Raw genomic sequence first — 12,102 nt, 5'->3', positions numbered from 1 at the left:
TCTTGATATTCACTGCTGTAGTGTTTCCTAGATCTTCTGTCTTGAGACCATGACTTACCTGTTGAAATAGTGCACCAACAGAATACTATAGCTTTATTTATAAAGCATGAGAAAAAAGCACTCTGGATTGGATCCAGACCTGCACTCAATGGAGTTGAACTGATGAAAACAGGTGAGACAACAACTGTTCTGATTCCCACTGTAAGGTCATTAATAATTAAAGATTCGAAGAGATGGTTCTTATATAAGTATATGACAAATAATGACAAATGTGACTTACAGAATATTGCACCCACTGATATATGTTCTTCTTCATAGCGTGGAAATAGAATAACATTTGGAATGGTGATCAGGTTGAAAAGCCAAACAAAGATAATAAGACCCATACAGAGCCAGCCCTGAGGATCTACTACAAAGTGAATTCGTAGTCCCATGATAAAAAATCTGGACAGGCTGTCAACCACAAAATGGGAAAGAAGGGCCTAAAGAAGAAAAGAATTTAGATTAGAATTGGTTTAACAAGATTATGAATGTTTTGAAACTATATACCAATCAAACAGCAATTTGTGGCATATTGCAAAGGAGAGAAACAATGTATATGAAGTGAAGAGAAAAAAATTTAAATCAAGAAAGCTACCATTTCACAAGGGAGTTGACACTACAGGAGTGTCAATGGGAATATGGTGAGTCAATCTTTATGTACACTTCACTGATTTAATTATTTGTTGATTTACTTTATTTATATTTTATATATTTTATGGGCGTATAGCACTTCTATGTGCTGTTCTGTAAACTGCCCTGAGTCCTTTCTGGGAAATGGTGGCGGGATACAAATAAAGTTGTTGTTGTTGTTGTTAGATATTATTAGATACATAACAAGATTAGTACACAGGATCACTATGCTGGACTTTGTATTGGATCACACGTCGGACACTTACAAAGTGTCTAGGACTATGTGATATATAGGTGAATAATTTGTGCAGATCTAAGTAAGGTGGGCTCTTGCAGCTGACAGATCGTAATTTTTTTAGTGCCAATTGTTTTCAAATGCTGGCCAAGCTCTTTAGGCACTGCATCCAGTGTGCCAATCACCATTGGGACCACCTTTACCAGCTTGTACCAGAGTCTTTGCATTGTTGTTGTTGTTGTTGTTGTTGTTGTTTAATTGTGCTATTCAAATTGGAACCAGCCACTAAATTTCGGCTCCCAGTTTGATTTGCAAATGATCACACACTGCATATTATAATAACAAAAACTTAGTTCAAAGCCAAGAATACATTTAACAATTTAAACAGCATCTAGACAATTGATGTTTCAATGTTTGGGAAAATTAAGAAGATCTTTGCCTAAGGAAATGAAAACAATACAAATGCCAAGCAAGCCTCAATTGGAAGATAATTCCCAAACTGACAAATCAAAACTAAGAAAGCCCACTTTCCAATTGCAACTTGCCTTTTATTAAATGATGTTGGGCTCTGCAGATGACAGAGGTCTGAATACGATGTCCCCATACAAATTACTGTGGAATCATGTGTTACTTCAGGATGGAAAGAAATGGGACTTTAAAGTTGAAAAGCAGCACTTCAAATTGTGCTCATGGTTAGGATACAGTAAAGTTCTTGACATAATGGTGAAATAAGTTTCCAATCCCAAGTTACACCTACAGGTAGTACCATGGCTGCTATATTTTACATTAACTACTATTTCTGAACTGTCTTCAAAATCAGTTTCACATAATGAATGGGCAAAGTCAATCATGGATTTCTCATTTCTCAAAACAAATTACCCACCTATAGAAACTCCATCTTGCCAGGGTCATTCATCAGTTCATCATCTCTTATCTAGTCCATTACTGATTCCAATACAGACTCAGCAGTTCATCAGCCTTATCTAAAACAGAGAGAAACATATAGAGTTGAACACTTCACTGTACTGTACTATAGTACCTAAATCCAAAAGCATGGGTGATATCTGCAAAGGAACCAAGCTCCTTCTCTGTGTCTTTCTGTAAACTCTATTTTCTAACAGACCAACATCAAACATATTATCAAAATATCTGTGATTTCCTTTGAATTTCTCAAGGTTAATCAGAGGCATTTCTATTGAAGACAGTATGATTTTTGGTGAAAATAAGCCCATATACCAAGCTGTTACAATATAGGAATCTTTATGATCTTGATTAGTTAATTGGCTCTAACTGCCATTCTACAGAAATTTGCAATAAGATCCTGCTTGTATCATATATTTAGAGCAGAGAGTGAAAATATAGGCAATGGATTCCAATGGACTCTGGGTCTTTGGAGGGGAGGGGGCACAGAGCTCTTAACACTAGAAAACTGCATGTTAGTTTTGCCTCTTAAAACTACCTCCCACATGCTTTGGGGGCAAGGAAGCAATGTAGTAGTGCATTAGGGACCTCATAGACCACATATGTTAAATTCAATGCCCGTGGGCTGAATCTAGTCCACCATGGCATTTTATGTAGCCCTCTGAAAGCTGGACTACAACTCCTGTATTCCTCATCATTAGACATCATGATTAGAACTGATGGAAATTGTGATACAAGGACATCTGGAAGGCTGCCATTTGTTCTGTTTTGTCAGGATATTGGGATTTGAATTTAGATACAAGCCTTGTGGGTATAATGTCCGACTTTAAAATGCCTTTCAGCCTTTCCCCAATCTCAGAACCATGAGTACTCAGAAGTGATGGGAGTACCCATTCAGTAAGAACTGGGAATCAAAACTGGGTAAAAACTAAAGAGTACTGACCACTGTGTAAAAAATATATATAGTTGGCTCTCTGTATCCAGATTCTCAGCCCATGAACTCAATAGCCCTTTGAATGGAACCATAAAGCTGATGTAGCCCTCCATGAAAATGAGTTTGACACCCCTGCCATTGATCATTTTCAGCTCAGGAAAGCCTCAGAACCAGATTTTTCAAATCAAGTCAAATGGTCTTCCAAAACAAAGAGCTGTTTATCATGTTCTAGACCCCACTAGGCAAGCTCTTTCATAAGATATCCATTGTGGATATCACACAAAACTAGATTAGGTGATCTAAATATACCTCTTGATAGAGTGGTTGAATTTGTGGCTTTTAAGTCAAGACATATTTTAAAAGTTAAAAGCAAGTCACTGTGTGCTTCAAAGGCTTCCTTGTGTCCTGCTGTGAGATAACTTTGATGTAAATCTCAGATTGCTTGGAAGACCTCTGTTGATCACATTCAGAAGATGTAACAATGGTAGAATATTTCTCCTTGGCTGCTATCACTGCCACAAAGTAGACCTCTGAAGGGCCCCTTATCCCAATCCACTCACATCCACAGTCAAATATTGCTTTAATTCTAATTGTCTTGTCACGGAGAGAACTAAGCTTTGCACTGTGGGAGAGTATGCTTTGAGTCAATCATGCCAAATGCTTGGAATCATTTCCCTATCACACAGACCAGAACTTTATCAGGAGCACCTGCAGTGCCAAGTAAAAACTCTTTTGAGGGGGTCCTCAGAGGTCCCTCAGATTCCAACAGCTTTCAGGATGAAACAACATTAATGATTTCATCAGTTCAGAAGAGCTATTACCAGCCACAACCTTAACAGGAAGTATAATTATGGTATGACCATGATTATTTCCATCATGCCATCAAAGAACATTGTTCCACACTGGAAGCAATATGATTTCAATCAATCTGTACTAAAGGTATTCATCTATATTAGCACACTTCTGACATAACTGCAGCTATAAACTATGTGTGCAGAGAAGTGTTTCAGTTCCTTTCCAAAGACTCCTCCCTATCTTAATTTTGAAGACTATACACAACCAATTAAGTCACAGTGCAACTCCTCCACATTCCTACATGCTAATCTCTGCTTCTTCTGCTACACCTATCCTGTAAGTGAACTCCACCTAAATTCCTCTTCCTTCAGTCCTACGGGTTGCATGAACAACTTTTACCATTGTAAACGCTGTATAGCTTCAAGCTTTAAATAGTCTTACAACTTCTTTATTTGTGCAAACTCCACCAAGCATAAGTGTGTTGAAATTAAGCAAAGAGGAAGCTTTCCTAAGCTTTACAAAAAGTGCTGGAAGTGAAGTAAGAAGACAATGTCAGTTTAATAAGCATATTTGCCATTAAGATTAAAAGGATATTAGTATTATATATCTGCCTCATCAAGTAAACAATATTATCTTTCTCTCATAAATTCAGAAGCAAGGTGCTCACAGAACAAGGGAAGGGGGTTCTTATTATTTATCCCCTCCCCTTAGAAATTAACACTGATTTTACATTTCTTCTTATCACAGAGGTTCTGAAAATTTAAGTACAGTTGCTTCCATTAGCTAAGAGGCAGTGGGATTATTAGTGTAACCAGGACACTGGCTACAATTGGGAGCAGATCAATCTTACTTCTTACAATTATCATTGTACTTCTGTTGTTGTTTCTAGGATATCTCATTCTCTACTAGTTACTTAGATGGAAGCTACATGTTTTATAGGGCTGTCATACCCAGCTGATATCATAACTATGTGTGTGGGCGTGTACACATTTTGATATATACATATATGGGGGGGAAACTCAATTGAACTCAACTTAAACCTGATGAACATTATGTTATAAATTATATGCCATAAATTATGTGCTTACATATGCCAATTATCCCATGAAGAATCATCATACAAACAAGTTGTGAAATAAGATGGCATAGAAATTCTGGGGAAAAGATTATGGAGGACAGTCCTAATGTTGTCAAACTTTGCAGAAGTGAGGGAGAGGAAACCCCTTAATTTCGAACCAATTTCTGTGTTTAATGAATAAAGAATGTCTTCAGAGTGCTGTTATTTTTCCTTTTAACAACTGGTTGATGTTAATTTTAATCAATGATTACATGCACCCTTCATCTATACATACGTCTACAAATCTAACTTGAAAAAGAACCCAGGGTCATACCAATCTGTACAATGGGCAGTATTGTTTTTCATAACACTACCAGTACCAAATATTGCATACCTCTATCAGTTCTAAATCTAAAGCCCACAAATCCATTACCAACAACAATTCTTCCAAGCGGACCTATTACATAGAGTTGTAAAGACATACACATAGTTTACAAATCACAGAGACAACTAGTCAGTCAAACATTTATTATATTTAACTAAATGCCATTACAAATCTATAAAATCCAGTAATTGAAAACAGTACATGTACATGTACATCCAGATCAAAAATCAGATTAACGAATCCCCCATACAGCAAACAGCAATTCCTTTTCGAATAACTAGCATATGAGTCACAGTCTGATAGTAGCCACCAGCGTTACACATAAAGAGGCAAAAATTTGTCCCAAGGATCTCTTCCCGGGATTTTAACAAAACTGGCAACAGAGGAAGTAATGTAAAATATCCCCTACCTCACACATGCAACATACAGAGTCTTCAATTTATCACAACATTTCTATCTGCCATTCCAAATAGATGTTAGCATGGTTTGGAAAGACAAATGTTTGCTAATGTTTAGCTCTTATGAGATCTGATTTCAATATGATGGCACCAATGGAAGGCATTTTAAAATGTAATTAAAACTAAGTCCTGAAACTAAGTTATTATCCAACTTGTAGATCCAGTTGCTCCACTTCTTTTTTTAAAGATAAAAATATCTGTTGAAAGAGTTTAAAGGTTTGTAAGTCTTACACGAGATAAGCCGAAACACCTTTATTCAATTGTTTGCCCATACAAAGCTTAGGGAAACAGACTGGTGATATGTCCAAGTTTGCCTTATACAGTAGAGTCTCGCTTATCCAACGTAAACGGGTCGGCAGAATGTTGGATAAGCTAATATGTTGGATAATAAGGAGAGATTAAGGAAAAGCCTATTAAACATTAAATTAGGTTATGATTTTACAAATTAAGCACCAAAATATCATGTTATACAACAAATTTGACAGAAAAAGTAGTTCAATACACAGTAATGCTATGTAGTAATTACTGTATTTACGAATTTAGCACCAAAATATCATGATGTATTGAAAACATAGACTACAAAAATGCGTTGGATAATCCAGAATGTTGGATAAATGAGACTCTAATGTAATAAGAAAGGGATTTCATCTCAGCTCTAGCCTTTTACAGATAACACACTTTTACTGGACTCTTTGCAAGTGAAAACTCAGCAGCTGAATTGACCTTTGTGACCTTCATTATAATCGCAGAGATATTCTTTAAAGTCAGTATTAGTATCCAAGAGCTGCTGTTTCTCAACCACCTCCTCACATTTCTTGTTTATATGGAACTGAGTAATTTTTTGAGCCTTTGCTTTCTTTAGGAGAAAATTAACAACAGACAGGGTAAAGCCAAGAATTTTATAGTCACTCAGAGTCATCATCATGATCTGACTGTTTACTTGGCTGGGTTGGGGAGATGATGTTGTGTTTTTGTATCATGTAATTGTTTGTTGTTTAACCATTTGTTCACTGCTTTGAGTACCACCCGTGGGAGAAAAGCAGGATATAAATAAATAAATAAGCGTATTTCCTTATTAAGTTTTACCTGCTGTTTTAGATTATTAACCTAGCATTATATAGCCTCCTATAACTGTAGTCTCCATTTCAATCCTTCTCAGTCAGACTTCTGTAGCATGTTTCATATCTTGAATATCTTTGCAGTTCGAAAATCAACATGCTCCATTTGCTTTGTTGTTTCCACTTGTCATTTCAAATCCTCCCTTATTTAATAACCTTACAAGGAGAGAAAGGAAGGGAAATAAATACAAAGATAAGATGAGATAACGGAGAAGTAAAATTAAACACAAATGGCTATGCCTCTGTGATCTTTGGGGAGGAGGAAAGACTAGAGAGCTAGCGTGGTATTGTGGTTTCAGCACTGGGGTTATGACTCTGGTGATCAGGGTTTGAAATCCCAATAAACCATGGAAACCCACTTGGTAACCTTGGGAAGGTCAAACGATCTCCCCTTTTAGCTTAGAAAATTCCATGATAGGATCGCTATAGTAAAAAACAATTTGTAGGCACACAACAACAAGCTACAAAAAGACTACTATTAGATGTATATACCATAACAAATTTGATCAGGAGGTAAGAGTGGAAGGATTCTGTAATGTACGTGTAATAAAACCAATGCAGAAACTACTGAGGAGGATTTTATAAATGGGATAGCAACATCTATCCATCTAATGGTAGAGGATACATGTCTGAATGGGAGAGCTTTCTCCACAGATAAAGGCCTCCGTTTGGTTTCAAGCTGTGGTTGTCTAAGTTTTAACATTGGATGGAGAACCTCCATAGTCAGAGGAGCTCTCTTATTTGGGATGTTGCCTCTATCATTAGATGGTGACAGAAACTGTGAAAGGAGAGGGCAGAGGTAATCCATAGACCTGTCATGCCTCAATAACATTATGTTTCTTCCACAAGAAAGAAGCATATCCCTTTGGACCAAATTATGTTAGCACACACAGGAACCTAGTATTGAAAATCACTTTAGGATGTGATATTCAGGTTCAAGCAACTGGAGAGTCCCACTTCATCTGTATAAAATTGGACACCACCAGTCAGTCATAAACAAATATGTTTCATTGAGGTTCAGTAAAAACTGAATGAATTTATTTATTTACTATATTTATACTCCGCCCTTCTCACCCCGAAGGGGACTCAGAATTGCTGCATTAGTAGACTTTAGTGGAAAAATAACCCAAATCTCCCTCAGTTTCTGGCAACCCTTCCCTGCATATGTGAAAGGTGTTTGCAGTGATGATCCGGTCTGATCCTTTAGGTTGTGTGAAGCCAAAACACCCTGTTAAGACTGATCAATAGCTTGATCATGATCTAAGTCACTCTCTTCCTGAACAAGAAATGAGGTATTTGCACAGCTGGTACTGAGTGACAAATAGACGGTAGTATCAGGTCTCATGACCTATGTCATAACAGATGGAAAAGGACATCCCATTGTTTTGCTACCAGATCGTTGACTCCAGTAGAGTATAACTACGGCTCTATATATCAGAAGGAGGATAACACTGTTTCTAAATTTCTCTGAACAGAGAAGGGAATCTAGAAACATTGTCTTCATCTTTATTTCCCAATATGTAAAGAGTAAATAAAGTTATAAACCACAGAGACATGCTCTCCATTTTCTATCCTATGAAGGGAATTCCAGATATAGCTACTGCCCACATTCAAGCATAGACTTTGTTTTTATGAGCTAATAACTTTAAAGGAGCAACCAAACACAGATGGTCTATCAGAACTATGTTACAGAACATTAACAATTACACAAAACAGCAGGATGGGTTCATTGATGTTCAACATTGGGATCTTGACAAGCATGCCAGGGGTATGAGAAAGGTAAAAGTTTCCAAAAAAAACCTAGAAAAATGGTAAAACTACGTATATGATTCCATAACATTGAGTCATGGCAGTTAAAGTGGTGTCAAACTGCATTAATTCTACAGAGTATATGCAGCCAAGAACTAGCAAAATTAAGGAATTTCTGGGGCTCAGTAATCTCTATAGGTTTTCTTGGGCTGCTGTGCAGAAATTCCAACTATTCTGAAATCAGGCACCCACCTTTCACTGCTGCAACAAAAGCCTCCCAACCAGTTTGAAAGCACCACCACCATTAATTCAACGTTCTTGGAGATTTGTTCACCTGGTAGACACAGCATATTTGAAAGGAAGCCATGGAACCCATTGTATTTTAAGAGATAAAAAGTCATTACATTTTGAAAAATAAAAGGAAGCTGATACGAAGGTATACAAAAGTGCTTTTCAATAACCATATGGAGGAGCACAGAGGTGATTGGCAGTGGCACTAGGAAGATGTTTCTTGGCAGCAGCTAGGAGCTTAGATTGGCATCAGGGCAGCCATCTATGGCACCGTGCCCAAAGCTCATTTGAATCCATTGCAAACACCCTAGAAAGATCTCAGCATCATAAAACCAAACAGAGCAGGCTCACAGATATCTGTGGGAGCAGGAAAGGGAGATAGGGGTTTCTACCTCAAAGGGTGCATTTACACCAGTGGTTCTGGATCTTTTTGACTTGCCCTTTTCTGTATCAATTTCTATGACAGAGCCCCTTCGGCTTATCCTATGTCTTACATGTTAATGGTGTTGAGGACCAGTGTGATGAGGGGAGGAAGAGGGGATAGACAGTAAGAGAATGTAAAGAAATATCTAAACAATTGCACAATGTCCATGCAATTAAATTGTATTTTATTTTAAAAAATGATATTTACCATAATATCACCATTTATTCTCAACTTTATTCTTTAATTTCATTCAGTTTTTCTTTATTTTGTTTTCCTGGAGCAGCCTTTAGGTTGAGAAACACTTATCTATATGGTAGAATGAATGCAGTTTGACACCACTTTAACTGACATGGCTCAATGCTATGAAATTGTAGTTTGGAGAGGAACCAGCACTCTTGGAAGAGAAGGTTTAAGATGAGCTCTCTCATTCCATAGCATTGGGCCATGGTAGTTAAAGTGGTGTCAAACTGCATTCATTCTACAGGGTATATGAACCCTCAATTTCTCACACAGCTTGTTGTTGTGTGCCTCCTAGTCATTTCCATACTATGCCAATCCTAAGGGTTACACAATGCTCAATTAAGAAGCCGGCACCTCCCTAGGAAAAGGAAAACTGGACTTCCTTGGCAGCCCTCCTTCTATTGCGTGCTGATGAGAGGAGAGAGATGGCTTCCACGGCTGCACAGAAGAGGCATCAAGGGCCAGCTTGGCTCAGCAATAGTCCAAATGGCAAACCGTTGACACACTTTTAAGACCCAATATCTGGCCCTGAAGAAGAGGACAACTTCCCACTTTCCATGGGCAAGACAAAGCCTCATCTTCCTCTCCAAATTGGGACTAGAAGAGAGCTTTCCAAACTGTGCGTCGCAGTACATTAGTTTGTCGGCTTGGATTTGTAGGTGTGTCGCACTAACCTTTGAGTCTATGTGAAATAAGCAATAAATCATATATTTTTAAAGGTAAAGGTAAAGGTTTCCCCTGACGTTGAGTCCAGTAGTGTCCGACTCTGGGGGTTGGTGCTCATCTCCATTTCTAAACCGAAGAGCCGGCGTTGTCCGTAGATACCTCCAAGGTCATGTGGCCAGTATGACTGCATGGAACGCCATTACCTTCCCGCCAGAGCGGTACCTATTGATCTACTCACATTTGCATGTTTTCGAACTGCTAGGTTGGCAGAAGCTGGAGCTAACAGCAGGCGCTCAGTCCGCTCCCTGGGTTTGAACCTGGGACCTTTCGGTCTGCAAGTTCAGCAGCTCAGCGCTTTAACACACTGAGCCACCCGAGGCTCCATATATTTTTAAAAATATATAAATGAAAGCTTTTCATGAGATATGTTGTGTCCACATACATTTCGTTATCACAATTTATGTATGTATCCATATCTCATAAGGGGTTGATTTAACCTCAAGTTTGCCAGCAAAACTCAATTACTGTGTTGCAAAATGTGTGTCCGTATCTCTTGGTTTAACCTCAGTTTTGCTTGTAAAACTCAATTAGTGTCGTGAAATGATGCATATATCAAAAGTGGAATGTGGAATGTCCAGGGTGGGAGAAAGCATCCTGGACATTCCAGATATGTAAACCCCACTTGCAGTTTCCAACAGACCTCACTTCTGGACCATGGCCATACAGCCTGAAAAACTCACAGCAACCCAGTGATTCTGGCCATGAATGCCTTCGACAATACATAGACCTCACAACCTCTGAGGATGCATCATAGATGTGGGCGAAACGAAAGGAGAAAATGCTTCTGGAACGTGGCCATACAGCTCGGAAAACTCACAGCAACCCAGTGATTCCGGCCATGAAAGCTTCAACAATACATAGACCTCACAACCTCTGAGGATGCCTGTCATAGATGTGGGCGAAACGAAAGGAGAAAATGATTCTGGACCATGGCCATACAGCCCAAAAAACACACAGCAACCCAGTGATTCTGGCCATGAAAGCCTTCAACAATACCTGGACCTCACAACCTCTGAGGATGCCTGCCATAGATGTGGGCGAAACTAAAGGAGAAAATGATTCTGGAACATGGCCATACAGCTCGGAAAACTCGGAAAACTCACAGCAACCCAGTGATTCCAGACATGAGAGCCTCTGACAACACAGCCTACCAGCTGTTAGGATTTCGGAAGCTGAAGGCCAAAACACCTGGAGGGCCGAAGTTTGACCATGCCTGGTGTAAAATAAATGTGGTGGGACACTGCTTTAACTGCTATGGCTCCATGCTGTGGAATCCTGGGAGTTGTGGTTTGACAAGGTCTTTAGCCTTCTCTGCCAAAGGAGGCAGGTGCCTCAGTGAACTACAACTCCCATGATTCCATGACAGTGAGCCATGGCAGTTACTACATTAATCCTACAGTGTAGATCAGCCATGGGCAAACTTGGGCCCTCTGGGCGTTTTGGACTTCAACTCCCACAATTCTTAAAAGCCAATTGTGGAAGTTGTAGTACAAAACACCTGGAGGACACAAGTTTGCCCATGCCTGGTGTAGATGCACCGTAAGAGGCTAAAGGTTGGGTCTAGCCAATGAGTTGCTGGGGAAAACAGTGCTCAGGAGAGGCTGGGCCACAATGCCTCCTCCATGTGGGCACAACAGCAGAGGACGAACCAAGCCAGCATTTCTCAAACCTCTCTCCTTCCTTCCTTCATCCCCACAGAGGCGCCCCTCCTTGGACTGGGCCCCGTCTCCATGGCAACGAGGAGGGAGGGGCCCGGGCAGCAGCGCCCCCTCTTGGCGCTTCCCCGCCCCTTCCTTTCCCATTCCCATTCACTCACCGGCGGCAGGCCTCGCCGACCCTCTCCCCGTCCATTCAGCGTGGCTTCGCGCTTCCGCAGTCCTTCTGCGCAGGCGCGTCACGGGGAAACCCAAACCCGAGATTGGACTCCAAGGGCGGAGGAGGAGGAGGTGGAGGAGGAAGCACTCTCTTCCTGGAGGGAAGGAAGGAGGGAGGATATGTTGTGTTGTTGCTATAGCATTAAGCAGATGGTGCCTCTTCACCAGGCATGGGCAAACTTGGGCCCTCCAGATGTTTTGGACTCCAACTCCCACTCTTCCT

General features: G+C 39.8%; 1 protein-coding gene across 2 annotated transcripts in view; it reads right to left on the bottom strand.

Annotated features, from left to right (window-relative positions):
- zdhhc21 (zinc finger DHHC-type palmitoyltransferase 21) overlaps nt 1-11,953 on the bottom strand; it is a 54,589-nt gene extending 42,636 nt beyond the window's left edge. Inside the window, exons 1-4 of one of the 2 annotated variants that reach the window (XM_008103153.3) lie at nt 11,822-11,899; nt 6,544-6,731; nt 1,791-1,890; nt 281-482 (exon numbers count right to left, since the gene is read on the bottom strand). In XM_008103153.3, the coding sequence (XP_008101360.1) occupies nt 281-434 (154 nt within the window). In that variant the 5' untranslated portion in view covers nt 435-482; nt 1,791-1,890; nt 6,544-6,731; nt 11,822-11,899. Of the gene's footprint in view, nt 1-280; nt 483-1,790; nt 1,891-6,543; nt 6,732-11,821 lie in introns of both variants that reach the window. The other variant, XM_003216429.4, reaches the window with a different exon arrangement.
- Between the last annotated feature and the right edge of the window lie 149 nt (nt 11,954-12,102).

The sequence above is a fragment of the Anolis carolinensis genome, chromosome 2 (assembly GCF_035594765.1).
Source record: "Anolis carolinensis isolate JA03-04 chromosome 2, rAnoCar3.1.pri, whole genome shotgun sequence".
NCBI classification, from domain to species: Eukaryota; Metazoa; Chordata; class Lepidosauria; order Squamata; family Dactyloidae; genus Anolis; species Anolis carolinensis.
This window is presented reverse-complemented; position numbering and strand designations above follow the sequence as displayed.